The sequence below is a fragment of the Harpia harpyja genome, chromosome 14 (assembly GCF_026419915.1).
Source record: "Harpia harpyja isolate bHarHar1 chromosome 14, bHarHar1 primary haplotype, whole genome shotgun sequence".
NCBI classification, from domain to species: domain Eukaryota; kingdom Metazoa; phylum Chordata; class Aves; order Accipitriformes; family Accipitridae; genus Harpia; species Harpia harpyja.
The window spans coordinates 18,546,139-18,573,697 of NC_068953.1; the positions used below are offsets into that span (position 1 = coordinate 18,546,139).

Below are 27,559 nucleotides of genomic sequence, written 5' to 3' on the forward strand. Positions count from 1 at the left end.
CACAGTACAGCACAAATTGGCTGGCTCTCCCAGTCTGCTAACTTGTGCCAGAGCTGGCCATGGGTGCCTCACCTCCCATCCAAGCCTTTCCTTGGCCAGTCTGTGCTTGCCCATACTCTCTCCCCAGCTCTTGGCTTTGCTTCCCCATACTCATTCAGAGGTGCCAACGCCATGGTCCCCATGTTTCTCACATCAGAGCAGTGCTGAGAATAAGCGGTGCCGAGAATAAGCAGTGCCCAGCACCATCCTACTGCCTTGTCCATGACATGCTAAGGAACCTAGGGCTACTTGAAGTTGTAGGAGGACAGCTCAGCTTCTGACCAGGGAGCCGCGGCCACCCTTTCCTCCTTCCCTACTCAGCAGTGCTGAGCATCTAGCCAGGAGAATGGGGAGAGGGCAGCTCATGGCCCATGTCTCTGACCCAAGCACCAGAGCCCCAAGGAGAACCAGGTGTCTTCCTGATACCTTACAGATCAGGAGCTAAGCTGGAGGCAAAGAATGAATCAAGAAGCTCAGTAAATTTGGGTTCATGTCTGGGACCCAGAGGAGGGAAGAACCCCTGAGCTGTTAGTGATTCAGTGCTCTTGCTGACATTTGCATTAACGAGTGAGGGGAGGAAGCATGTGTGTTCACGCATGGGGGTCAGCAGGCAGATTGAGCAGCTTTTCCAAAGTGTGTGTTAGCATAGCTTTCCCTTGAATGTGCTATTCCTAGTGTGTCTCACTGCAGGCACACCCTAGGCATCAGAGGCTATTTTGATCCAAACCAGAAATTTTTCAGTTACTACAGGCTAAACTAAACCTTGGGCCAATGTTGGCGTGGGCTGGCTGATGCTCAGTCAAGCACTGAGGAGTGTCCCAGCAGGAATCCTCCTCTGGGCTGGGGTTTGGGATTTGGGGGTCTCTCCACTCCGCAGCTGTCATCCTGGCTCTAGTAGACGCATTGTTTACAAGCCCTCGTAAAGGGCAGCTTGGGGCTCCCTCCCACATTTGTGCATGTTTCTTCCTGTAGATGGAAAGCCCGTTTCCACAGATGTGATTGTGCTGGGCCGGACAAATCTCCTCATTCCTTCCAGCCAGCCCCATCACTCAGGGGTGTACGTCTGCCGTGCTAACAAACCCCAGACCAGGCAGTTCGTTACAGCCGCAGCTGAGCTCCGGGTCCTCGGTGAGTAGAGAGCAGGATAAATGCTCCAGGTAGCTGTAGATTACCTGGACCAACATCCAAGAGCTCCCCAAGAAGTTGCGTTTGTGGCCTGTGCTGGGTAAGAAGGGAGCCAGGTTAGAGCCAGGAGGCCCTGGTCTGGGATAGGTCTTGGTGGGAGAGAGGGTTTGGGGTTTAGTTCCTTGTATTTACTGAACCGTTTTATGCCTTATTCTTGTTCTCCAGGGCTCCCCCATGGAAATCTGTATCACCAATTAACTTTCAGTATCGTGGAAGCCAGCAGGGAAAACAGCCTAGGATCAGGGAACGCAGCACATGATTGATACAGAATTTATTTTTCCTTTTGGACAGAGTCTAAATTAAGCCTCTAGAGTCTGCCTGGCAAATCGTATCTTGTAAGCAAAGCTGCTACTGAATAAAACTTAGCACTGAGTGGGGAGGAGAAGGGATTTGCTTTGCTATCTTTTCCTCTTCCTTCCTGCATTAATTTGTCCTCTCTCCTCCCAGCTACACCCAGCATCTCCCAGGCTCCTGAAACCATCTCTCGCACCCGAGCCAGCACAGCCCGATTTGTCTGCAAAGCAGAGGGCGAGCCAGCCCCGACCATTCACTGGCTGAAGAATGGTGAGGCCATCCTCTCCAATGGGCGCGTGAAGGTGCAGAGCAGCGGGAGCCTCGTGATCAATCAGATCGGGTTGGAGGATGCTGGCTACTATCAGTGCGTGGCTGAGAACAGCTTGGGCATGGCTTGTGCCACTGCCAAGCTCTCGGTGATCGTGCGGGAGGGTTTGCCCAGCGCTCCCAAGAAGGTGTCAGCTGTGTCTCTCTCCAGCACCACAGTCCTTGTGTCCTGGGAGCGGCCAGAGTACAACAGCGAGCAGATCATTGGCTTCTCGTTACATTACCAGCGGGCTGTGGGTAGGTGTTATCTGCCTGTGCAACACAGCTGTGTTGCAGGTACAAGACATGAGGCACGGGTTGATGTTTTCCCAGCTAGTGACAAGTGTGAGGCAATTCCAGTTAGTTTAGCCCTTTTCATTGCAGGTAGAGGAATTTTTTCTTGGAGTCAGCATCAGCGTCTGACAGTGCCTGTGAATTAGCTGACATATACTAACTTGTTGACCAGTGGTAGCATGTCCACACAGCTGAGTTGTCTGGATTCTAGCAGGACCAGGCACTTTTGGAAATTTATTTCTGTTCTTTACTTTTTCCTCCAACACATTGATTTTATATGTAAAGGGTGTGATTATTAATGGAGGTATTAAACAGCTACATTATGTACAGGGGTAATCGCTAAATTATTCACACCCAGAATCTGAAGGGAGGCACTTGAGTCTCTTGGGATCTGTCTTCCCAAACAACCAGCAAGCCAACACTCTTGCTGGACTGTTGCCAGAGCTCCCCTGAAAATTAAGCTGGTAACTTCAGCTGCCTTGGCATGCATTAAGGAGCTTGAGTCAAAATGGAGATGTTAACATTGAGGCGTTGAATGTTTCTGCCCAAAGAGTTCACGTAAGAGATGGGTTTTGTGCAGGTGCTGGAGAAATTGGAGAAGACATAGTGATTTTTAAGGTGGATTTACACTATGGACCTTGTGAGTTAAGTGATTTTTTGAGGAGTGTCTTGGCAGTTCACTGACCTGCTGATGAGTGTTTCCTTGGCTCTAGGAACAGATAACGTGGAATATCAGTTTGCTGTCAATAATGATACTACTGAGCTGCAAGTCAAAGACCTAGAACCTAATACCAACTATGTCTTCTACGTGGTCGCATATTCTCAGCTCGGAGCCAGCCGGACATCCTCTTCCATCATCGTGCAGACCCTGGAGGATGGTGCGTTGAATTAGATGGGTACTGGTGCCTAAAAAATGTTCTTGGCCTGTTTCATGGTGAGCATTGAATATGCTATGGAGAATAGTATCAGCTCCTAGAAACCTAAACCTGCTGCTCCTACAGCTTCTTGCCAGAAGCCCTTTTAAAAAACCCAAAAAACCAAAAAACCAACCAAAAACAAAGCACCTTGGTCTGATCATCAGCTTGGGTGATGAAGAGCATGAAAATGACCTCACTGACACTGAGGCCCATGAGAATCCTGCCGGAACTGCAGTCAGCTCCTCTGAGCTTTCACCTAGCTAATACAATATTGCTGCAAGCTTGACTCTGGGCCAGACTTGATTTCAACTCTGAAGGTAGACATCTATTGCAATTTGTAGGGGTGGGAGCAGCCTTGAGGTTGGATCCCTTAAGAGCCAGTAGTTTGTGTTGATTTTACCATTTATCACATAGCATTTTGTGAGCAGTAAAGGCAGAGTGCCAGGAGGACAGCTGCCCAACAGGGGGGACATGCGCAGCTTTCAACGGACTGCAGGACAGAGGCAAGAAGCTATGGTTTTGGCAGACCTCGTGCAAGCCCCTGCTATGCTGCGGGGTGCATTATGTGCTTTTAATACTCCTGACGTAGTGAACTGTGTGGTCCCACGTGTATGTGTCTGAAGCCTGAAAAGCCGAGTTGAAAGCATGAAAGCTGCCTGCAGCACAGAGCTGTGATTCTCGAGGGAATGGGGATTCCCAGACTGAAGTCTGGATCTATGAGCCATTTCCTTTAGTGTTTCCTTCACGCTCCACAGTACAGCATAGGCCAGTTAGCTGGTCTGTGCTAACCTGCTCAGTTTGCAGTGGACACAGGGTCCCTTACATTTTGCTTCCCTAGAGGGTAGTGTGGTGTGGCCAGCAGGCTCTGATCAGCCTGTTCAAGCTGAGCAGCCCACCATCTCACTTCCCCAGACACCCTGCTGATGATCTGAGCTGATGAAGAGCTTTAGGGTCTTGGTTCCTCCCGTGACAGACAGCATGTCACCAGTGGCTGTGCAGGGCCTCCTGCCAACTGAGAGAGCTGGCAGAGATGTGTTGAGGTCTTGTCCTGGTCTTTGCTGACTTCCCATTGTTGCTTCTGCCCAGTTCCTAGTGCTGCCCCTCAGCTGTCCCTGTCGAGCATGACTCCTGGTGATATCCGTGTGACATGGCTGCCTCTTCCTCCAGAGCTGAGTAATGGCAAGATAACTAAGTACAAGATCGACTACTGCACCCTCAAGGAAGGTGAGGGAAGTGCCATTTGGGGAGGGGGTGGGGTTGCGTCTTCTGCTCCAGCAGTGTTAACAGCATATCATGTCAAGGGGAGGAGGTGCAACACTGAAAACTGAGGGACCCCTTTTTACCCAAGGGAGAACAGCCCTCTCTTAGCCTGGCTCAGCAGTGCTGGTGCTGTGCTACTTCACGCTACTTCAAGGTGTCTTTTTCTGTGATTGTGGAGGAGCCTGCGTCCCCAGGGAAATGGCCTGACACTTGCATGTTTGTGCTGCCCCAGGAATGTCTGCATGAGCAACCCTTTGGTGCCATCTGCACTGTGTGTTTTGGGGGAAGAGCTTTATGCTGGTTGGGGAATAAGGGTAAATGCATTCACTTCCTTTAAAATGGAGTCTAATCAAAGTGATCCTTGTGGAAAAAAAGCAAGTAACCTGGCCAGCCTGTCTTGCTGTATTGCTGAGTTTTGTTTGGTTTTATTTATATTGTCAGACACTCTAAAAAGCCTTCAGCAGGGATGGTAACGTTTACCTATGCTGGATGCAGCTGTTCCAATTCCACGTGTGCTTGCTTTGCTAATCCTTCTGGGTATTTACTCTTAAAACCATCAAAGCTCTGCAGCTTCTCACTTGCCAGGGTCATGATTCTTACTAAGAGAAGGATGGGGAGTGTGATGAAGTGCTGGACATATTCCCATGTGTTTGATCTGGATTAGTAGTCTGCACTGTGACTCCTGGCTCTTGTTTTTTTGCCCTGAGCCTGCACATGGCTCTGTGGCATTGTAATACCTTGGAAACATTTGCAGTTGTGATGGGTTAACCCTGGCTGGATGCCAGGTGCCCACCAGAGCTGTTCTATCACTCCCCCTCCTTCTCAACTGGACAGGGGAGAGAAAATATAACAAAGAGCTTGTGGGTCGAGATAAGGATAGGAGAGATCACTCACCAATTACCGTCACGGGCAAAACAGACTCAGTTTGGGGAAAAATTAACTTGATTTATTACAAATCAACCGGAGTAGGGTAATGAGAAATAAAACCAAATCTCAGAACACCTTCCCTCCACCCCTCCCTTCTTCCCGGGCACAACTTCACTCCCGGATTCTCTACCACCCCCCCCCAGCGGCACAGGGGGACGGGGATGGGGTTTACGGTCAGTTCATCACACGTTATTTTCTGCCGCTTCATCCTCCTCAGGGGGAGGACTCATCACACTCTTCCCCTGCTCCAGCGTGGGGTCCCACCCACGGGAGACAGTCCTCCACGAACTTCTCCAACGTGGGTCCTTCCCACGGGCTGCAGTTCTTCACGAACTGCTCCAGCATGGGTCCTTTCCACAGTGTGCAGTCCTTCAGGCACAGACTGCTCCAGCGTGAGCCCCCCACGGGGTCACAAGTCCTGCCAGAAAACCTGCTCTGTGGGCTCCTCTCTCCACAGATCCGCAGGTCCTGCCAGGAGCCTGCTCCAGCGCGGGGTTCCCACGGGGTCACAGCCTCCTTCGGGAACCCACCTGCTCCGGCGTGGGGTCCTCCACGGGCTGCAGGTGGATATCTGCTCCACTGTGGACCTCCATGGACTGCAGGGGGACAGCCTGCCTCACCATGGTCTTCACCACGGGCTGCAGGGGAATCTCTGCTCCGGCGCCTGGAGCATCTCCTCCCCCTCCTTCTTCACTGACCTTGGTGTCCGCAGGGTTGTTTCTCTTACATGTTCTCACTCCTCTCTCCGGCTGCCGAATACCGCCGTCCCAACTTTTTTCCTTCTTAAAAATGTTATCACAGAGGCGTTACCACTATCGCTGATTGGCTTGGCCTTGGCCGGCGGCGGGTCTGTCTTAGAGCCGGCTGGTATGGGCTCTGTCGAACACAGGGGAAGCTTCCAGCAGCTTCTTACAGAAGCCACCCCTGTAACCCCACCCGCTACCAAAACCTTGCCACACAAAACCAATACAGCAGTCCAGGGATCACACTCAGCAATACTCTGTTACATAGCAGGGACAGCACTCCCACCTGAGTTTACGCCAGGTGAAGCTGAAAAGCAAGACCTCTGCATTCACCAAACAGGCAATATGGATCTTCAGCAAGACTAATTAGTTGTTACAGTGAAAATACCAGGCCATTCTCAGTTTAAATTTCCTGTTACCTCCCTTACAAAATTGGGTGGGCTGAAGAGGGAGCAATAAAACCTCAGTCTGGCATGGGTGAAGGTGTGAATTTTGCAGAAAGCAGTGCTGCTGGACAGTTCTGGTTCAAATTAAGGTGAGGATTTAAATACAGCAATGAGAAGCAGTGGAATGTACCATCAGCTGTGCTCATGTTCTGCCATCATGTCAGCAGCAGCAAGGTTTCTGACAGCTCCCCTTCAGGCAGGCTCAATGGTGCTGAAGGCAGCCTGCAGTTTTGAATGTGATGAAGGGGGTTGTCAGTCAGTATATCAGCTCTGCCTGGTCTATAGTTCTAGTTTTTCCTGGTGGCATGAGATTGCATTGGGCAAAGCCAAGCTAGCCCAGGGTGTGCAAACCACACGGGGGTAGCTAGGCTTTGTGGCTGCTCAGCTGTATTTCTCTTTGACTGGGAAAACCATGTTTTCAATGGTGTTGCCTTGGTTCCAGCAGAGCAGGTTACCTCCATTGAAGTGGGTGGAAATGAGACACAAATCACTCTCTACTCGCTCCATCCCAACAAAGTATACAAAGTTCGCATCGCAGCCAGCACCAGCGTGGGCTATGGGGCCCCTTCTGAGTGGACCCAGCATCGGACTCCTGACAGAGACAACCAGACACATGGTAGGAGGCTGGGTAATGCCTGGGATTCGGGGCAGGGTGTGCAGGGCATTGGGGAGCTCAAGGTGTAATCAGAGATACTTGCTTTCATTAGGGAATTATAACCGTTGGTTTTGGTTAGACCAAAGTACCCACCTTTATCTCTGTTGAGCAGCCCCTGTATGTCTTGCTGCTTGCCTGGGTAGTGGGTCTTTCCTCCCTCCATGTGCAGGTGTGAAAATTCTTAAGAAAGAAAGAAAGAAACAAAACCCCCAAACCCAATGTTAGGACATTTGGGAGTGGATAGACAACTCTGCCAAACAGAGCTGAGCCCAAGCCAGACTCCAGCAGTGGTTAAAGACAGTGGTATCTCAGAATACATTGAGAAACTCCCATAGTGGCTTCGTGACATTATTTTTTCCTGTCATCAGTAGAGTGTAACTGTACCACTCTCTGCTGTCAGACTGTGCAGACATCCCACTCACAGGACAGCCTTTCCTCACACCCCTCCCTCACTACTGAGGACAGGGAGGATTCAGTAGAGCAGGGATATGGAGACAAGTGGCTGAATGTTCTTCTCTTGTTGTCTTGTTCTTCTAGTTCCGTTTGCCCCGACAGAATTAAAAGTCCGAGCGAAGATGGAGTCTCTCCTGATAACGTGGCAGCCCCCAGCCAACCATGCCCAGATATCTGGCTACAAGCTCTACTACCGAGAAGTGGGCCCAGAGGAGTCCAGTGATGAAAGCCCTTTGGATGGTGCTGAAGATGAGAGCTGGGACGTAGGGCCCATAAAACTAAAGAAGAAAGTTAAGCAGTATGAGCTGACTCGACTAGGTTAGCTGGTTATGTCTTCTTAGCAGTTGGTGTGGAAACCCAGGGTCTGTCTCTTGCACTTTGTAGTAGTCCCAGGATGCTTCCAAGAGGCTCAATTATCTGCTTGGCTGCAGATACATAGGACCAGGACCATGTGAGATTTTTAAAAGCACCCAAAATCATTTCTGGAGTGGGGCTCTTGGGGCTTATTCTAAGCAGAGTTTGAAACACAGAAATTTCTGATGCCAATGTAGCAAGGACTGTATATTTAATCAAGGGCTACTAGTATACTTAGTATATGCTAATAAGTAGATCTGAATCAATTAGTGGTTTTTATTGTGTCACTATAAAGAGTGCCTAGATTAAAATCTCCAGTCAGGACAATGATCTCTCCTTCCTTGTGTATTTCAAAGAAGCTCCATTACTGCGTGCTATTTGAAGTCTCTCTGTATTAAAATGCAGAGATGGGTTAATTCACAGCATGCTAATTTTGGGTCAGTATTCTCCACCTCCCCATAAGGCAAAAGAAATAGAAGAGTCTGTGGCTGGAGAACAAGTCTGCCCACAGTCAGATCTGCCTGCCTGGCTAACTGCGCTTGGCGTTTCCCGTAAGGAGTTATGTTTCTAACATCTGATCGTACTAATTAGTTGATTTGCCCATTGATACAGGGTGAAGAGAGAGAAAAGATAGTCATGGCAGATGCATCCTTGAAACAGGATTCTGCATCTTAGAGTTCTTCCATCCCCCACTTCATGCTTCATCCCTGTTACTGCCCAGTGAGCTGAGACTGCAGGGCGAGTGTTTCTTGTGCTGGTTCATCTTACATGTCTAGCATATATATTATGCATGGTGTAAAGGTCAGGCTGCAGCACCTGGAAAGACAGTTTGTGTCATCGCTAAGTAGGTTTCCAGCTATGTTGCAGCCATCCTACCACTGAGAGGGTGTTAACAGTTACGAGTTTCTCTGAAGAACTTAGGTCTGTAATTACTGCACTGAGGAAACCACATGTGAACATCATCACGCACTGCTCTAACCACTGGCAAGTCAGTTAGCGGAGGGACTCGGGAGTGGGTTGAATTGGTTCCAGATGCTCTGGCATGATGATGCTGAGAAGGCTGCTTGTTCTTCTGTAATTACTTCCTTAAATTTGGGCACCCGTCAAGCCCTAATGGTTTCCTTATGATTTGGCAGTTGTGTATCAGCTATCATTGTGTTAGGAAGAGTCTCGGGTTTCTTCCAGCCGTGGATGTTCTCTTTTTCTCCCTCTTGCGCTGTTGAATGACGTGCTCTTGCACGCGTACAGTAAAGGAAGGGGTAGGGAATCTGGCTGTGCTGAGAAAGGCAGGGGGTCTGGACATGAAACAAGGAGGAGGAGTGGTTGGGATTTAGAAGGGTTTAGTTTTATGGTGAGGAGCTACCCTGCGCAGGTGCTTACATCTCCATTAGGGGTCTTGTAGGCAGAGTGGGTAGCAGTCTCGGGAAAGGTTGGCAGCCATAATGTGATCTATGCTGCTGCATGTTGGCTGATGGGGAATCAGCTGGGGGGATTTCCTAGCTCATGGATGTCTGCCTGGGAAGCACAGCAGTGGAAACCTCTCCTAAGATCCCTCTGTAAAAACAAACAAAATACCCAACACTGTTTCTTGGGAGTATCTCCTGATGTCAGGGTAAGGGGGCTGCATATGGTGAATGGTGCTGTCTGGTGGGAGAGTGAGATTTGCCCAGGCTGGCCCAGGGGAAGTAGGCTGTTGAAGAGGTGTCACAGTTGAAACTACAAATTGGGTCAAGAGCTTGAAGAGGTAAGAATAGAATAGAATAGAATATTTCACTTGGAAGGGTCCTACAGCGATCATCTAGTCCAACTGCCTGACCACTTCAGGCTGACAAAAAGTTAAAGGAAATTCTTAAGGGCATTGTCCAAATGCCTCTTAAACACTGGCAGGCATGGGGCATCAACCACCTCTTTAGGAAGCCTGTTCCAGTATTTGAAATGGTGTCAGGAAATCCTGGGGTTACGCACTGTCTGAGTTGTAGCTCAGCCATGGTTGCATACCGTGTCAGTGCAAACGAGGTCCATCTTCCCCCTTGGAGGCGATGTACTGCTGCAACACAGTCACTAAATGCCCCTTGGCTCCACATCTCTGTAGTGTCACTGAAGCCAACGCTCTGCCCCTTGTCTTGTCCTGGTTTGGGGTATGGCCTGAGAGACAAAACTCCTGTCCCACTGCTTGTTCCTGAATAGCTGAATTTTGATTTCCTGGTTTTCCTTGGTTTTTTTTTTTCCAGGAGCGCAGCAGGGCAAGAGGGGAAGCACTTTCTGGGGAGACAGCTCCTTTCGAGGCATGCTTCAGACAGAGGTGGATGGGTGTGCAGAAAGCAGCTTTGGACAGAGCTTCTTGAGCACAGCTACTCTTTATTCACAGTTATAGTACAACTATTACACCAGCAAAAAACCCTGCCCACGTTTCCCTCCTTGTAGTTCCCTGTAACGTTAGGCTGTGTTTTAGCCTGCAGTAAGGTTCCTTATGCTGGTTAGGCGCAAAATTCTTCTTTTATCTTCTCTTGCGCTGGCTGGTCCTGCTACTGAAATGGTGCCAGCTTTGTCCACTGCCTCTTCTCTGTCCTGCAGACTTCCTCATCTTTTGCCTTACCCCCAACATCTGGCTTCTTGATTTTGCCTTTGGTAATGACTCAGCTGTCTTCATTTCAGCTGTCTGAAATAAGAGAAGACTTTTCTCCCATGCTCGTGCTAACCTCTGGAGCAAACCATGTCTCCTTAGAGTGATATCGCTAATGACATGCCTTGTATCTTGTCTGAGAGGTATGTGCTGAAATCCTGAGAGAGGTGGACAGCTCTTCAAAGGCACATAAGAAATAGAGCAATTTCATGAGCCCACAAAATCAAAAGGAAGCTGTCCTGAATCACCACGAGGGCTTTTGCCTGAGAAATTCTCATTGATTTTCATCTATGTTCTAGCAGTTAGTCTCTGTAATGGTGTGCAACTACCAGGGCCATAATTTACATGAAAAATATACAGTAAGGATCTAATCCTGTCTTCTACATTCCCCTGAAGGAAGATTGCATTCCTCTGGGAGTGACTCCCTGGAGATCAGGGTATTTTCCCACTTACAGGAAAGTATGGCGTATGGCATCTGGCCAATATGAACACCTTGAAAAACTGAATGAAACAACATATTTAGCATATTGGATATATTATGCAGTCTTCCAGATTAGTGATTTGAAATGATCTGGACTAGATTATTCTGCTTATATTTAATGTATGATGGAATGCAGTGAAATACATCTGTTCTCATGCTGTCTACTAGCTTCGTGACAGCTTGATAGAGCTTTATGTCTGCATGTTTTAAGAGCTTGAACATCTGGGCCTGTGTATAAAAATTGAAGCCAAGCTTCTGACTGAGAAATCCAAAATACCCGTATTTTCAGAATGCAAATTGCTTGATCCTGTAGTAGAGCTCCCCTGGCTTCACGTGTAAGTGGCTGCTGTATTGATCCGACCCAGGGATGGAGATGGAGGACTTGTCCTTTCCTTCATTTCATTCTCCAACAGGAGCTGCCCACAGCTGCATCACATCTGTGAGCTCTTCCTCATCATTTTGGATCACATCATCTGTGACGAGCTTGTGTCCCAGTGAAGCCCAGCCAAATGCTCAGGCAGGAGGCAGAGTGTGTGTGCTGGCAAGAGACAGGCTGTAGGGTTCTTTGTTCCACCAAACCTGTGGTCCCAGCCGTTTGGAAGTTGAGTGCCCTTTGGTCTCATTGCCCTTGTGTGGGTTTGAAACATTTTCCTGTGGCTGGAGAGTGTGGAAATGCAGGTCAGGCTGCCTTGGAGGCAGACAAAACTCTGTTTGCTTTTGGGATTCTTTCGGGGAGAGAAATGTGGCTGAACTGTTTTTATATTCTGAGCGCGAACATGTGTTGTGGAGCAGAGAAAGCCTTTGGTAATTGGTACCATTAGCCTCTGGGAGTGTAATCAGCGCAGTAATAATAAAATTGGCATCAATAAGAAAGGCTTTATTTTGCTTACGTTGTCTGGCAAAGAGAGCAGTGATCTATCAGGGCAGGGAATGAACAGGCACATCCCAAATTAACAAACTTCATCAATGTGCTGCAGCCAAGGCAACCAAAGACAGTCTGGACTGCTCTCACTGAGCTTTTGAATGGGCTGGCTGCTGAAGGGAGAAGCTGGCGAGTGTCTTATTTGAGAACTTCGTATCTCCCAAGTTGTTTCCTTGATTAAACATCTCCATTAAAAAAAACCCTCAGATGTTATGTAACACAGCAGAGGAGTATTTCAGCTGATGAAAGGCTGGAGGAAAGAGGGAAGTGAATTTTGGACCAGGGCAGCACTGCCTGGAGACAGAGGTCCCTGCCCTGCAGCTCCGTTTGGGTCCAAGTGTGAGGTTCCCCATAGAGTGCATGGCTGTCTGATGGGAATAGTGTGTAATGAGGACCCTCAGGTTTCTGGTGTGGGTTTTGTGTATGCTGTTGCTTTTCTAATTGCAAATCAAGAAACTCTGCTGTGAAGGCAAGAGAGTCACCACACAACAAAAGCAGCCAGTGACTTAACAGAGTGTGTGAGGACTTACCAGAAGGAAGATCCTCGCAGCAGCAAATAAATCAGAAAGGACTTTAGAAATGGGAGGTGCATTTTGGAGAGGAGAGGATGTCCTCACTCCTTAGGAATAAACATTGCAGTGCATCCACTTGCATGGGGGAGAGAAAGCAGTCACTGTGCATAGGTTTCTTTTGTAGTTTGCAAGGGAGAAAGATCAGGAGATCCTGAGATGATGTGCTACAGGCCATGACACTGGTTAACCCTTGGTGGCTGGGCCAAGTCCATTTGCTGCTGATAATTTCTGCAAAAAGCGAGGGGAGACCTAGAGAGTAGCTGTAATGATATGTGCACCGCTAGTGAGACAGTATTTGAATGTGGAAAGCCTGTAAGTGGAAGGGGGGCTTCCTCCTGTATTTTTAGCAAATACAACTCTGTTCAAGCTACTTTCTTGGATGGTGAGAAAAGCTGGTCAGACCAAGCAAAACATGTCTAACTGGGGAGGGTTGGTAACAAAAATAACCCCAGACAAATCCTGATTGATTTTTCCAGCTCCTGGGAAACTCTATGAGGTGAAGCTGGTGGCATTCAATAAGCACGAAGATGGTTATGCAGCGGTTTGGAAGGGCAAAACAGAAAAGGCACCCGCAACAGCAGTAGGTGAGGAATGCCCTTCATTTGTTGTCTGTCTCTTCTGCTTGGCACGTGGCTTCAAAGGAAGGGTAGAAGTAAAGTTGCAGAGAATGAACTTGAAGAAGGACAATACGAAAACGGGGAAGGTCCCAATATGAGGAAACTCCCTTTGACAATCATTGCAAATTGCATTGGAGGAGTTATCTTGGGAAGGAGAGAAAGAAGCAAAATATCCCCCTTCTCATTAGAGTGGTTGTTCTACTGGGTGTGGATGGACTTCACCGTGTTCTCTCTGGCCCTGTTAGTGGCTCAGGGATGGTCTTGGAAGTGCCAAATAACCTGGGTTTCATCTGTGACATTAAAAAAATTCAAGAATGTGAATTAGCAGCATGCCAGACTTTTTTTGCAGTGTTACAAAGAAAGTAAAAGCTCTGAACACTTAGGCTCCATTCTCAGCTCTGCCAGTCTGTTGCGGGATGGTGAACAGTCTCGGCTCCTCCTTACCCTGATGTGGGCCTGTCAGGTGGGTAGCTTTGAAGCTGGCCTCCAGTGCTCCACGGTAGTACACCACCACCTTGGTGCATGGATCCTCGTTGTGATCTTTCCCACATGTGAGGAAAAGCGTGGACCGCTGCATGCACAGAAGAGCTAAGCTGGGCATCTAGGCTTATGCTGGGGGCTAGTATATCAGTGCAGGCTTCACAACCTAGACCTGTTTTAATCCATGTTTCCTGTGTCTGTTCCTTGCCATACTGTCGTTTATGTCTCCACATCTCTTTTCTCTTTTTGTCTTGCACCATAGATACCCCTGTGCAGAAGGGTCCTCCGCTGCCTCCAGTCCAAGTCTATGCAGAGTCCAACAGCTCGACTTCCATATGGCTCAGGTGGAAGAAACCTGACTTTACAACAGTCAAAATCGTCAACTACACTGTGCGCTTCAGCCCCTGGGGCCTGAAAAACGCCTCTCTTGTTACATACTACACAAGGTAAAGAGGGATGCTATGCATTCATCTGCTCATGTCAGGAATAAACACGGGGTGGGAGGAACCTGCATGGAAGTTTCAGTACTGAGCAAAATCCTGGGTCTTTCACATGCTGGAAGCGTCTGCCTTGGTCACAGATATATTTAGAACTGCTGAAATGTGGCACTGGGACTTTTCTATGACTTGAATACCAAGGGATCATTTACTGGCCGGTCTCTGCATCTTTTCTGCTCTGGTTGGACCTTACATGTTTGTTTCCATGTTAATAACATAGCTAGGTGCAGTTATGGCCAGTCTCAAAGCATTCATGATTTGTGAGATGGGCCTCACAACTTTGATTTAAAAATTGCTAGAGTTTATACAGTTATAATAATTTGGGGAAGTATTTTAAATGTGGATTCCTGTGCAGGTTTTCAGCCTATAACCAGGCTGTGTTTTCAAGCTTTTCTCTGCAAGTACATCAGAAATGGTCCTGGAGGCTGGGAACCTACTTTGCTCTGTATCTGGGAGCTGAGTGCTCTTGCATTCACATGACTGCAGGAGATGAAGCTTTAGGTGAAAAATCACATACTCTAAGAGTTAGGATAGTCTCTTACGGTGTTCCTGGTAAGGTATCAGGGTGACAGTGGGAGAACCATCTAGGGTTCATGGCCTTATGAATGTGTCCTCTTTTGGCAGCTCGGATGAAGACATTCTCATTAGTGGGTTGAAGCCCTACACCAGGTATGAGTTTGCCGTGCAGTCCAATGGTGTTGGCATTGATGGGCCCTTCGGCAGCGTGGTGGAGCGATTCACCCTTCCTGACCGTGAGTATTTATGGGAATTGAATCCTGATTTTTCCTGGCTCTCCCTGAATCTCTTATCAAATCCCTCCTAATGTGCCCCTGAGAGATGTGATCTCAGATCACCTCTAAGCTATGATGCGCCTGAGTACATGCTGAGAGCTGCTAAGCATCCTGGTGGCATTCCCAAGCCCATTAAAGAAGTGCTGCTTTGTAAACAGAGAGGAGCATGTAAAGAGAATTGGGGGAATGATTGCTGTTACTGCAGGGTTGCCTCTGGGTTCAGAGAAATTCTGCTTGTTACAGAGAGCCGATAATGCATCGCTTAAGCGCTAGGTCCTCCCCAGTACTGAATGTCACTGTCAGAACAAGAGTGCCTTGACCAGCCTGGTTTTCCAATAAAACCTCCACCTCTTAGCTTCAGGCCTGGTGAAGGCTGGGAGGCAGAGATGATCCTGAGAGCTGCAGTGGATTAGCTCCTTACTCTGTGACAGCTTCTCCAGTATTCAGCTTCACAGAGCAGCTTCGATGGCCTTTGGAGGTGTTGTGTGTCCTGCCCCTAGCTGGGACTAGTTGCGATGCAAGCAGGGCTTTGGGGAAGATGCAGAAGAAAGCAACAAGGAGCGAGTGTGTGCTGGGAATATTCTCTCAAAGATGAGCAATGTTGCACAGCCTCAAACTATGCTACGTGGCTTCTTCAGCACTGTCATGTTTCCCTTGGCTAGTTGGCCATGATGCATGAGTACTGCCCTGTATTGGGCTCAGCAGCCTCCTCTCTGCACCCTCCACAGCTTGTTTGGATGAGGTGTCTGGCCACCCAGGTTGCCCATCATTTCATGCTTGCAAACATGGCTGTGGCACCACTGAGAAGGATTCAGAGAAAGCACAGAGCAGTTGTCATGCTCTGGAGGTTGAATGCTCTCCTCCTCTTTTCTGCTGTTCACGCTGGGTCTTTACTTGGCTCTACCAGGTCCCTCGACTCCTCCATCTGACCTGCGGCTGCACCCGCTCAACCCCTATGCTGTCCAGGTGCACTGGTGCCCCCCTGTCGAGCCCAACGGCATCATTGTGGAGTACCTCATCCTGTATAATGCCAACAACACGCAGCCAGATGACATGTGGACCTTGCTGACTCGAGAAGGTGAGCCTCCTTGAAGTACTGTAATACTCCACCAGGTCCTCCTCCTCCTGCCTTCCCTGCCTACAAAGCCAGTTGGTCAGTCCTCCTGCCCTGATTTTTGCCTCAGTTTGAGCACATAAAAATAAACATTCAAGAGCTCATGCTGCCAGCTTTCTTGGAGCGTATGCTGGGCCTTGTCCTGGTCAAATAGGAGACTTCAGGGACGTGACTGCTGAGATGTGAAATCGTACATGTCTAGGGCTGAAATAGCCATTATCATCCGGCAAACATCCTGCAGATACAGGCTGGCAGCCAGTAATTCGTAGGAGAATGTATGCCAGCAACACCACGTGTAGTCTGTATGATCAGCTCTTTAAGCAGCGAGTTCATTAGTACCAAGGAGGTGTATGAATTACCTCTTAGAGCTCATGACACAAAATCCCTCACTTCCGAGGGTCCAACAGAATTCCACTGCTGCTTTGCTGCAGCGTCTGAATACTCTTGAAACTGCATATTTTAAACCTCTTTTCTACTTGCTTTTGATCAGGAAATATCTTCAGCACTGAAGTGCATGGCCTGGAAAGTGATACCAGATACTTCTTCAAGATGGGAGCAAAGACAGTCGTGGGATCTGGTCCCTATTCAAATGTTAAGGATGTGCACACCCTCCGGGAGAAGTTGTCTGGTATGAATTTCCCCTTTGTCCCAGTACAGGAAGTGAGTTGCATTGCTGAAGACTGCAATTTGTCAGCAGTGGCATTTCTGTTTGCCAAGCAATTGCCTGATGTCACTGTGCAGGATGCAAGATGCGACTGTGTGTAGGCCAGTGCAGAGGATCACAGTGGAGTCCTCAGATGTGCAGCTCCACAGGCCTCAGGCAGCTCCAGAACCCATCCCACAGCTGAACTTGATTTCTCTTCCAGCTCCTATGGAAGGGCACATGCAACCTGCGTCTTGCTGCCTTTCTGTTAGGCCTGCGTACCGTGAAATTAATGAATGTGCATAGGTGCCAGTTTGCTTTAAGCTGCTCTAAATTTTCACTGCCAAGTAATCTTCTTTCTTTATGTGTATAGAGGCATCACCTATAGGTTTTAGTGAAGCTGGTGCTTCTCTGAACATCAGACACTTTGTATCTTCCTCCTGCTAGCAGCTGAAATGATGAATCTGTCCTTCCTCTACTAGATGTTCTGGATATCCACTCTGTCACGGGAATCATTGTGGGAGTCTGTCTAGGGCTGCTCTGCATACTCTTCTGCATGTGTGCCAGTTTCCGCAACAGCAAGCAGAGGTAGGTGTCACCTCACCTTTGCAGGAGGTAAAGGAGGCTGATGTGGAAGGAGACAAAAAACACTCTTGAGCTGCTTCGTTGTGTTCAGCTCGGCTCTTTGGGATGTGGTGTATGACATCAGTTAATACAAAGATTGAGTCTTGGGAGTGCTAGCTGGCTAAGGAACATATTTAGTATGGTCTTTTCACTGATTTATTTTCTCAGTAGTTTCTCTTTAATTTGCATTCTTAGACTAATGGGGGGGGTCAGAGAAAGGAAAAAAAAAAAAAAGAAAAGGGGAAAAAACACTATTTGCCAGATTATTACCTGTGTCCATTAGTGTGGGCAGTATTCTGCTTCTGAGGTTGGACAGCTCTAAGGATGTTTGGAAAGGGTTTGTTGACTTCCAGTTGGGAAAATGATGAAAGATTTTCCAGTGAATGACAGGCTGGTTTAAGGAGGATTGGACTCAGCCCAAAACCCCCTGCTATCCCAGAGGTCTGAATCCAGCCACAAGCATTTGGAAAGACCATGATCAGAAACCAGCGTAGTTGTTGAGAAGAGCTTTGAGCTGGCAGCAGATCTTGGGACTAGCAACAAGCAGCTTCTGAATTCTTGTCCTAATGTGGCCACCAAACTTTTCTGTCCTGTTGCACCTCTTACCTGTAAACCAGAGATGACAGGAGCGACACAACTCCCCACGGGCAGGGGTTAGAGAGCACTTGGTCTAGTGCTGGGACTCGTGTTGTCTGCTGCCCTTGTGACCCAATGGCCAGGGGAGGGCTTTGCATCCAGCACCATGCATTGTATGAGCTTTAGGATTAGTGAAGGTGGTGAAGAGATGCAGCTGGGGAGAGGCTATGGCAGTGAAAGCTGTTACAATAGGATGTGGATAGAGGATCGTCTTCCTCAGGAGCGTCAGGGCAGGGGCTTGGGCCTGGTCACTTCCACAAGGACAGGCTGAGTGGCCTGGAGGGGATCACTTTATCTGGCAGTCTGTGGCTGTTTGGGACAGAGGAAAGTGAGGCTCATGAGAGATGTCAGCTCTTGCTTGTTTTCCCTCAGGGACACCCTGCCAGACCTGGATTCCCAGGGAGCCAGCAACCACACTTACTACCACCGGAGCAGGCAAGGGGTGGCAGCTCCCAGTGCCACCTTGGACTCACATGAGCTGGAGTCCCTCATGTCCCCAGTCCCAGAGGATGCACCCATGCCCCTGGGGGACATCACAGAACTGACAGAAGTGCACAGCCTCATCCACACGAGCCTCCCTGAGGACATTGTCCATGGGAAGAGGAAGGTAAGGACCCAGGCATGTGGTGACTGGGCTCCCAGCCTAGGCAAGAGCCTTTGTTTGGTGTGTCACTGCTGGGAAGCCAGGGTCTGATGCTGTCCTGGCTCTGCAAAGTGTCAGTGGTCTTGGCTGCAGGCTGGTGCTGGGCAGCCATGCATTTCACTCTCTGTAAAACTGACTGGCTCAGTCTTGGCTGTCAGATCTAAGTTTGGGATCCCTGTGCCGTCTACCACCCCTTTTCATCTCCTGGGACAGTGGCCCCTCATGCCCAGAGCAGCAGTACCAAACTTAGTGCTGCAGAAAGCTGCACTATTGCTGTTGCTGTGGCATATAGATGGCGTGAGAAAGCGTGATGTCTAGAGTAGATGCTCTGCCTTCCAGGATACTCTTTTTGCTTAGAGTAAAAGGAGCTTTGTCCATAAATAGCGTGTTCACTGGAATACCCTTGAAGATATACAAGAGGTGAAATTGTTTTATTTGTGAACCTTGTTTTTTGAAGTAGTCTTTTCCTGCCTTGCTTGGTTTGCCTGACATTGCATTGTCTTTCATTCCTCCCTGCCCATTTCTTCTCTCAAGCTTGCCTGAAACATTTCATTCCATTAGGGAACCTTTAATTGGCCTAATTTAGTTAATCTGTTTATGTCTCTCTTTGTAGCCCAGGGAGAGCATGTAAAGTAATTAGGAGGTTCAGTAAAACAAATGCATTGTGAGCGCATGGGATTTCACGTTTGCATCAATGATGCGCTCGTGTGTCACTGGGGGAAGGTGAGTTCAGGATACCTGGCTAACCACGAGACCCATCCTTGCTGCTAGTGGCAGTGCAGGTATGGTCTTTTGGAAATGCAATGTCTTCTGTGGGCTTTAGTAGTCCTGTGAGCTGAAGCCGTGCTCTTGGCCATCCCCAAGTGCTGTGGCAGATCAGCGCTCAGCTGAAGGAGAGGCAGTTTGCAGCCAAGCCGCATCTGTGGATTTTGGTGGAATGTAGCTGCCTGTCTGGACCCAAGCCAAAGAGTGTGAGGAATTTCCTACAGCTTTTTCTGTTAAATAAGGAACAAATGTTTTCAGTGATGGTGACTTACCCTAACAACAGGTTGGGGTGGGGGGAAGTTCCCTCCCTTGGGAGGCCTTTCTGGGGGCAGCATATCCAGATTCTCTTCCAAAGCAACAATCCTGTCTGCAAAGGTTTACACGAAGATTTTAACGTGTGCAGAGCAGGGGCTGGAGAGGGCAGTGCCAAGGCCTGGCTGCTCGGGGCTTAGCCTAAGAGCCTGGGGCCCCCAGTGTCTGTCGCAGAGGCTGGCAGCGTCCAGCAGTGGAGTTATGTTCAGAGAACAGAGCTTTGGGGAGTGGGGCAATTCTGATTGTAGTGTCTCTGCCTCCATAGGTGGATGGGGAAAGACCACTGGGACTTGAATTCATTGAGGATTTTTGCCAGCAGAATAAAGAGCTTGGTTTTTTGATGGATGTGGATAGCGAAGCAAGGATCACTGAGGAGCAGCTGCAGGCAGCCACCCAGAGAGCAATGTTGTCACCTGTGCTGGCTGGTGAGGATGACCTGGCAGGTGAAGGAGAGCTCGAGTGACGGCCAGGAGCAACAGGCTGTTGTTGCTGGGAGTGGGCACTGGAGGGAGATGTGCTTCCACGCAGGAGGCCGTGCTCCCTCCACTGCCCAGTTCCTGTGGGAAGTGCCACCTGAGCCAGCGCTAAGCACCACTGCATCCTCCCCATACTCTGTGAAAGTGAGAAGTGAAAAGTCTCAGGCCAAAAACATCTTTATGCTGCAGTTGCCAAGAGGCCATGTGTCCAGATAGCGATGTCATTTTACCTGGCAGGGCGGTGAAGGAGTTGGGCAGGTCTCATGAGCATGGCCGGACCAGTGCACACATGCCTGGTCCCCACAACAGATGTAAATCAGAGTGAGGTGCAGCTAGGGGTGTCTGCATCTCCCTGCTTGTAGACAAAATGCTACTAGCCGAGGCCCAAGAGCAGGTTGTAGGTTCCCTGGGTTGTCTTGTACACTGCAAATAGCTTCTTCCAGTGGCCGTTTCAGCTAGGCTGCCAAAACTCCCCCAGGTCCTGCTTGAGTGTGGCCAGGAGCTTTGTACCCTAGAATGACCAGGCCAAAAGGCCTTTGTTGCCTTCTCTTTTATTCTCTCATGCTGTGTGTGGTTGGGGCTATGAAAACCCACAGCAAGGAATATGGTAGAGCCACAGGAAAGAGAAAATCCTTGTGGAAGGAAATTCCTGGTCCAGCCTGGCAAGGGGAAGCTCCCAGGGTGCTCTAGCTCAGGTACTATCACTTGCAGTCCTAGTCAATAAAGAAAGGGAGTGAATAAATATTTCAAGGATCCCTTTAATTTAACAGCGTATCATGTCACCATAGAGCTCAGGATGTTGGTTGGGACAGACTTAGTCCAATGCTGCTGCCACTCTTGGGGAGGTTTGTATAGCTGTGATGCCGAGCAACTGGCAGCTCCAGACCTGTGTGACCTCCAGTTGCCTGCTTGCCTCTCCATCCTCAGGTTATGCTCCTGAAACCTCTTTTTTGTTGGTTGGGTGGCACTTGCCATTAGCAGTGGCAGTGAGAGATGCTGCCATGCTTGCAGGCTTTTCACATGCTGGCTTGTTACTTAGCATTTCATGGATTATTCTTTATTGTTTTTATTCTTGTGGCAGCCTGAGGTTCCAATGGAGATCGGAGGCTCAGTGTTGTTAGGAGATGTACAAACACAAAGAAGGGACTGTCCCCGTGCCACAAGCAGTCAGAAGTGAGTGAATGTCACTTTGCAGGTGTGGGGACTGGAGAGCAGTGAGACCAAGGGCAGGAAGACTTTAACAATGCTGAGATTTGAACCGACTTCTGCAAAGAATCGTGGGCAAGGGTTTCAAGAAGTCCCCTTGGTCGTTCTCAAGTCAAGATCATCAGTTCCTCCAAACGTAGGGCCGTGATTCCTCTTGAGCTGTTACAAGTAATGCTGGGGGTGCAGGATGGTGCAAGTGGAAGGTGGGACAGTCTTTGTGCTGCTGGACAGCCCACAGGAGCCGCCTGGCCACCCTGCCCCTGCTAGCAGGATGGCAAGGTGCTGCTGCAGCCGAGCTCTCACCACAGGGCCCCTCTGGATGGCTGACAGCTCCATTAGGCAGGAGTACGCTTGGCCATTTAGCGGGCCTTTTTCTTTCCTTTCTGTGTTTTTCCCAGTGGTCACACACAAGGATTTGTAAATACACTGACAAGTGATTTTCCTCTCTTACTCTCTTCACCTTTCAAGTGACCCCCAGACTGATGCCCTCAGTAGCCTGTGTTATAAATGAGACCGTAATGTGCAGGCTGTGGCGATGCAGCTCTGTTCCCTGACAGATGGACTGAGGATGATAAAATGGCTCTGCTTCAGACATCTCTGTCACTGCTGCTTTTGGGCCAAGCAATTTAGGGGGTGGGGGGGGATGTTAAAAGGCATCTGCTTTCCATGGAAGACTTCAGCTTTTCATTGAATGAAGCCAAACCCGAGCATTTTGGCTTGGAAATGTTTGCCATTGTGCTTCTTGTGAGCTGGAACCTCCCTCGTTTGCTGCCCCGCTTCTTCCCTGTGGGCCTCCTCCGCATGGGGACTGCGTTTCCTAGGAAGCAGCCCCATGACTTGGAGAGCAAAAGCTGTAATGCATCAGGGAACTTGGATCTACCCGGGTTGTTTGTCATTTTCATGTTGGAACTTTTCTGTGTGGAAAAAAGTCCCAGTGTTTTCTGAAAAGTCTTAGATGAGAGCTCTGCTTCTGTTGAGAGCTAGCAGAGATTCTCCTTTATCTGGTGGGGAAGAGGTCTGTATTATGTTGCATCTTGTTTAGAGGTGCAGCTGCAGGCAGGGATGCCTGTATGTTTGCATGACATGGAGCTTTTCCACTCCCACCGACCTCTGTGGTGCCATTCAGCAATGAATCCTTTCTTTCCACTACGACACCCTTAAAAGCTGAGCACATCTGAAATGTCCTCAGCTTTGTTCTGCACAGGATTTCAAGCTAGTTTAAATAACCATCCTCATAAAACAGGGAAGGTTTCAAGATCAGCATTTCCTACATGTTCGTTCTCAGCTCATGTATTTGCTTCAAATCATTAATTGTCTCTGAAAACGTAACATGATCTAGGCACATTTTTACCAGTCAGAGTTTCTATAAAAAGGCTAAAATGAAAAGGCTTGTTTGCTTTGGTAAGGATTTAGCTGTAATGGAAACACCTTTTATTGGAAGATGTTTTTATTAGTTTTCATTCTTGTGTTTGCAGCAAATTGACAAAGGGATTTTTCCCTCTTTAAATTAGTATTAGACTGACACTCCTTGCCTTCATTATTCTATTGTAAAAGCCAAGAGAACATTTCCTTCCTTCAGCCATTCACTAGCTCCCCTTGAGTAGAAAGAAATTGTATCATTTATTACACCAAAAGATACTGCTTAAAAAAGCAGAGAAGCTTTCAGGCACACAAGACCTTCTTCAGGTCTGTGATGAAAACAGACCTAGAGTTAATTGCTGCTGCCCAACCTTGGAGACTGAGCCTCAAGAGGGATTTTATTTTTTTTCCTCTCAAACATAATGTGCTTGAACAACATGTGGGAAATAGGCCATGTTGTGTGGCTGATGGTTTTTTCTGTTTGTTGAAAGTTGCAAACTGGTACAAAACAAGTTTGTTCTTCATTGCAGCCAATTTCAGCCAGAGCTGAACAGGCTGTTCCCAGAGTCATCAAAACCTATGTAAACATGGCAGATTGACATTTCCGCTAACAGATGGTCCATTGGGGATTGCAGTAAAGCTGCCTGTTTCTTTCCATGTTTTTTGGTATTCGCAAGATGCCTGCAAGAAGGTTTTCAAGTTTGCTCTGTGTGTGTGTATGCGTATGATGCTCAGATCTTTCTGATAGCAAATATGCATGTAAGCATCTATAATAGGACACACATTTGTGTGCATGTGTGCATATTTGTGTAGGTTCAGCGATGAAATTTCCAGGCAGTATTTGCTCAGTAACGTATGTTCCTTGGAAAAGGCACAGAAGCCATCAGTCAGCAATGTAGCTGCAGAAAGCCTTTCAGACGGCAGCAGAAGCAAATTGAACACGTTCCTTGAGCACTCGCATGTAGTGGTATTCCTTACTGTGAGCTGTGTGTGATCGCTTGGTTGATTTCTTGCTATTAAAGAGTAGTTTAATGATTGTCCACTTAGAAAGGGAGCAATTAGGGAACGTTCTTGGCTCAGAATATATTGTTGGGGATTACACAGAGAGGAATGGCAAAGATGCTGCCTCCAGCATCCACTTCTAAATTAGCGAATGCTTGATATCCACAGCACTAGTTTTGGACATCACTGTTCTGCAGGGTGCTGTCTTATAAATGAGGCCCTTTACTACTTGTTTTCTTAAGGTTTGGTCCTGAGGCAGCAGCAGAGCTCCTATGACTTGGGGTTGGTCAGTGCTTGGATGTAATACTGCTCTGCCTCTCGCAAGGTGTTGAGCCCCCTTGGCACTTGAGTCAGGGTGGATGAGAGTGCTCGGGAAAGGCTCAGGCAACCCTTCAGCACATACATGAGCGCTTTAATGTGCCTTCTGCCAGCGCCAACAGCACGAGGTAGCATTTGCTTCTTGCCAAATAGCTGACTTAGGAATGCCTGGCTCACATGCAACATCTGGTCATGTATTTCTACCTAATTTCCAGCCAGATGGACCGAGGCACAAGGAGGTCAAATGACTTACACAAGGTCAGGCTGATGTCAGAAATCTCCTTGCCGTCTCGGCTGGACTCGTGCTACATTGACTGTTGTTGGAATAGATCTGACCTGTGTAAGTAGCGGCCACATATGCAGAGCAGAAACCTGGGTTTCTCCTGCCTGACAGTGAGCAATAGATGGTTAGTGGGTTTAAATAGATGTGCCGTATATCTTCACCCTACGCAGCCATCATGCCCACACCACCTGTATTCTGTATGCACATGCACACTCGCAGTTGTGTCAGGCCAGGGTTTTCTCTTCACTTCAGCCTTGTGTCATCCTCTTGCTTCTATCCAGGCAACGTGTAACATCTGTGGAACAAGCCCCAAGATAACTGGCTCATGTGGTCCTTAAATCAGTGTGCATCTGTGTGTATGTGTGTGTATATATATATGTATGCGAGTCAGTAACAAGGCTGAGCTCAGGTAAATGCAGGACAGCCCAATAAAATCAAAACCTGGAAAGAAAATACTTTTCTGCCTGTGAACTAATAGTCTGAGCTGTTAAATAACTTCAGCTCTTAAAGGCACACATTTCCCATACACAGAGGTGTGCATTCAACAGTTTATTGCAAGGGGAAGCTGAGAGAACCCAGAACAAATTGCGTTCAGCCCATATAATTTAATTAGATCTACAAACAAGGTAACACTGGTTGCCCAGGGGATTTAAAGCTGAGCTAAGAATTGCTTGGTGGTCTGTTGCAAAAAAAAAAAAATTAAAAAAAATAAGGCCCCCAGTTTTGTGCCTCTGTATTGATGGGGAATGGCAGAGTGTTTACCCAAGCCCTAGCTTAGAGCAGGAAATCTGTCTGCACCACAGAGTGAGCAGTTTAGCATTGTCTTCAACTCTTACTGGAGCACACGTGCCAGTGCACATGGGTGAGGGTCCTTCTCCATGCTGCAGAGCATCGCTTGTGCCAAAGCAAATAGTATAATCATTCAGCTCCGTGTTTCCACCATCCCTGTTCCTTTCCGGCTTTGCTGTATTTTTCAGTAGGCTCATACTGCTCAGAGTTGTTTGCAGCCTTGCAGGAAGTTGATTTCAGTGGACCTTTAAATGATATCTTGTGCCATGATATACCCGTTGGCCTCAAAATTTGAGAATCGGTGGAAAGCCCCTTATGCAACCAGTTGTGAACCATCTGGCAACTTTTATCCACTTGCTCTGCATCAGACCATGTAGCAGAGCAATAAAGCCTGTTCTAATGCAGTGACTGTGTAAGTCCATTCCAATGAGCATTTTTATTTTGATGCTATCAGAAGTGTTCTCTGCATTTAACTTGCATCTTCTAACACCATGGTATTTTCACAACTTGCAGTTTCCTTTTTCAAGCTGCTTCTCATTTCAGGTTTATGAGGATAAGAATCCATATCTGTGATAATCACATCTTTTCTCCTCCCACTTCTCTTCTGCAGTCTTCATGGAATAAATCAGCCAACCAGCCCTGGACAAACAGCATAGCCAGATATGGGGACACTATCACAAAAGAGCCTCTTTCTGCTGTGAATGGATCACTGAAGCTCCCTTCCAGTGCAGGACAGAAGCTTTTGTTACAAGCTCTGGTTTACGATGCCGTGATGGTGGGTGTCTGTGGTGGCTTATTGACTTGTGTATTCTGATGTGTTTTTTCCATTTATGTTCCCCATCTCCCTTTCTCCTTTTTGCAGCACAGGAGAAAATTTTCTTCTCTAAGCTAGCTTTAGTTGGCTGATCATGGCTTTATTTTTTTTCCTGGGTATAGGAGTGTATGCCAGTGAGACTGATGGGATCTGAGTATAAGCTGTTTGGGTTTTTTTCCAAGCATCACTCAAAGCCTGAACTCTTCCCTGATCATCTGTCTTGACTCCAGCCAGCCCTTGAGGGCCCATGCTGTGGGCTTGTTCTTTTGGTGATGGTCAAGTGGGGTCAGACAGCTTGGTTGTCAGCAGGGTTGTGGCAGTCCTGGTTCCTGAGGAACCGAAGCCAGGCAGCAGCAGTCTGCTTTGGGTCTTTGCTATGGCCATGCAGCAAGCAGCCTGCCGAATGAGTTAGGAGCTGCAATGCTCAGCACAGTCATTAAGATCTACAGTGTGCTCGCCTGAAGGAGGGATTGCATTTTTGCCTGTAAAAGGAGTCAAAGATCAAGGGTTGATTTAAACTCCTTCTCCAGATAGGGTAGAGCAATTTCCACTGCACTTGTCATCTGTATGTGGGTGCATAGATTGGGAGGAAATCCTGTTTCTGATATTGCTTCATTGAAAAAAATATGCACTCCTGTGTTTGGGAGAGTTTGTACAAGGATTGTGATGTTCATGCCACAGTCTCAGCAAAGCAAGCTGACACCTGCTTAGGCTGACTCTGAACCCGAAGATTTCTTTGGTTACTGTTTTAAAAAGATCACCCCCCATCCCTCCACCCCCAGCAAATACTTATAAGTAACCTACCTATGTTTCCTTCCTAGATAGTAGTGTGAAAATCAATTATACACAGGATGTAATTAACATTGTGGGTAGAGTTAAGACAATGTTTTACAACCCAATTACAGGGCACTGTTTACAGCACAGCTTACCCATCAGAGTTTGTCAACAAAAGGAGAAAAGTGTTAAAATATGTAAATGACGCATGAAGTTGGCTTCAACAGAAAGTGCAAATTACACATGGGATATCACTTCCATACTTTGAATTGTCGTCTTGCTACTAAATCACACTCAGCCCAGAATCTGAGCGCTGATTGCCTAGATAGCTCTTTGTAAGCTTCCAGAATAATTTGTTTGTTAAATGATTGAATTATAATCTAGCAGATTTGTGGAGACCTGTAGCCTGAACTCTGCTTAAACGCTGTGGAGGAGAACTGATTGTTTTCTTTCTGAATTAAAGTGCTTGAATTTACACCAACTTTTGCAAGCTGTGACCAGGGTTCTAACAAACAAACATTTTGTGGTACGTGGCCAAAATTAAACCACGAAGGCGAAGGGAGCCCTGGTAGCTACTGTGGGGTCTGTATCATGACCTGTCTCAGAAGCCAGTTTCCTAGAGCGCTCCCCACTCACCCTCTAGAAATCTGGCCCTTAATATGGAAACAGACTGGTGAGTTTTGAAAATGTGGTCTTTGACAGAGGCTTGGAGGAATGGTTGCTCCAGCCTGCCAAGAAGCTGTGTGTGAATCACTTCACTCCCTTGGGACTTGCTTTCCCAAATGTAAAACAGGAATAATGATCCTGAGGTGATTTGAGATGCTTCTTAAGACTTCAGCTCTGAGAAACACATCAAGATAATGCTTAATAGAGGCACGTGTACATCCCATTGCACTCTGTGGGATTAAAGAGAAATAAATTTCAGTGCTTGGTTGGGTCACAGCC

General features: G+C 47.9%; 1 protein-coding gene across 3 annotated transcripts in view; it reads left to right on the forward strand.

Moving 5' to 3' along the window:
• IGDCC4 (immunoglobulin superfamily DCC subclass member 4) overlaps nt 1-27,559 on the forward strand; it is a 103,923-nt gene that overhangs the window by 71,145 nt on the left and 5,219 nt on the right. For 2 of the 3 annotated variants that reach the window (XM_052808361.1, XM_052808364.1), the window contains 14 exons: nt 1,012-1,167; nt 1,672-2,082; nt 2,832-2,996; nt 4,122-4,259; nt 6,854-7,027; nt 7,604-7,837; nt 12,948-13,055; nt 13,831-14,014; nt 14,690-14,817; nt 15,764-15,934; nt 16,461-16,598; nt 17,096-17,201; nt 18,246-18,480; nt 25,637-25,801. In XM_052808361.1, coding sequence (XP_052664321.1) covers nt 1,012-1,167; nt 1,672-2,082; nt 2,832-2,996; nt 4,122-4,259; nt 6,854-7,027; nt 7,604-7,837; nt 12,948-13,055; nt 13,831-14,014; nt 14,690-14,817; nt 15,764-15,934; nt 16,461-16,598; nt 17,096-17,201; nt 18,246-18,480; nt 25,637-25,801 — 2,513 coding nt within the window. The remainder of the gene's footprint in view (nt 1-1,011; nt 1,168-1,671; nt 2,083-2,831; nt 2,997-4,121; nt 4,260-6,853; nt 7,028-7,603; nt 7,838-12,947; nt 13,056-13,830; nt 14,015-14,689; nt 14,818-15,763; nt 15,935-16,460; nt 16,599-17,095; nt 17,202-18,245; nt 18,481-25,636; nt 25,802-27,559) is intronic. The other variant, XM_052808363.1, reaches the window with a different exon arrangement.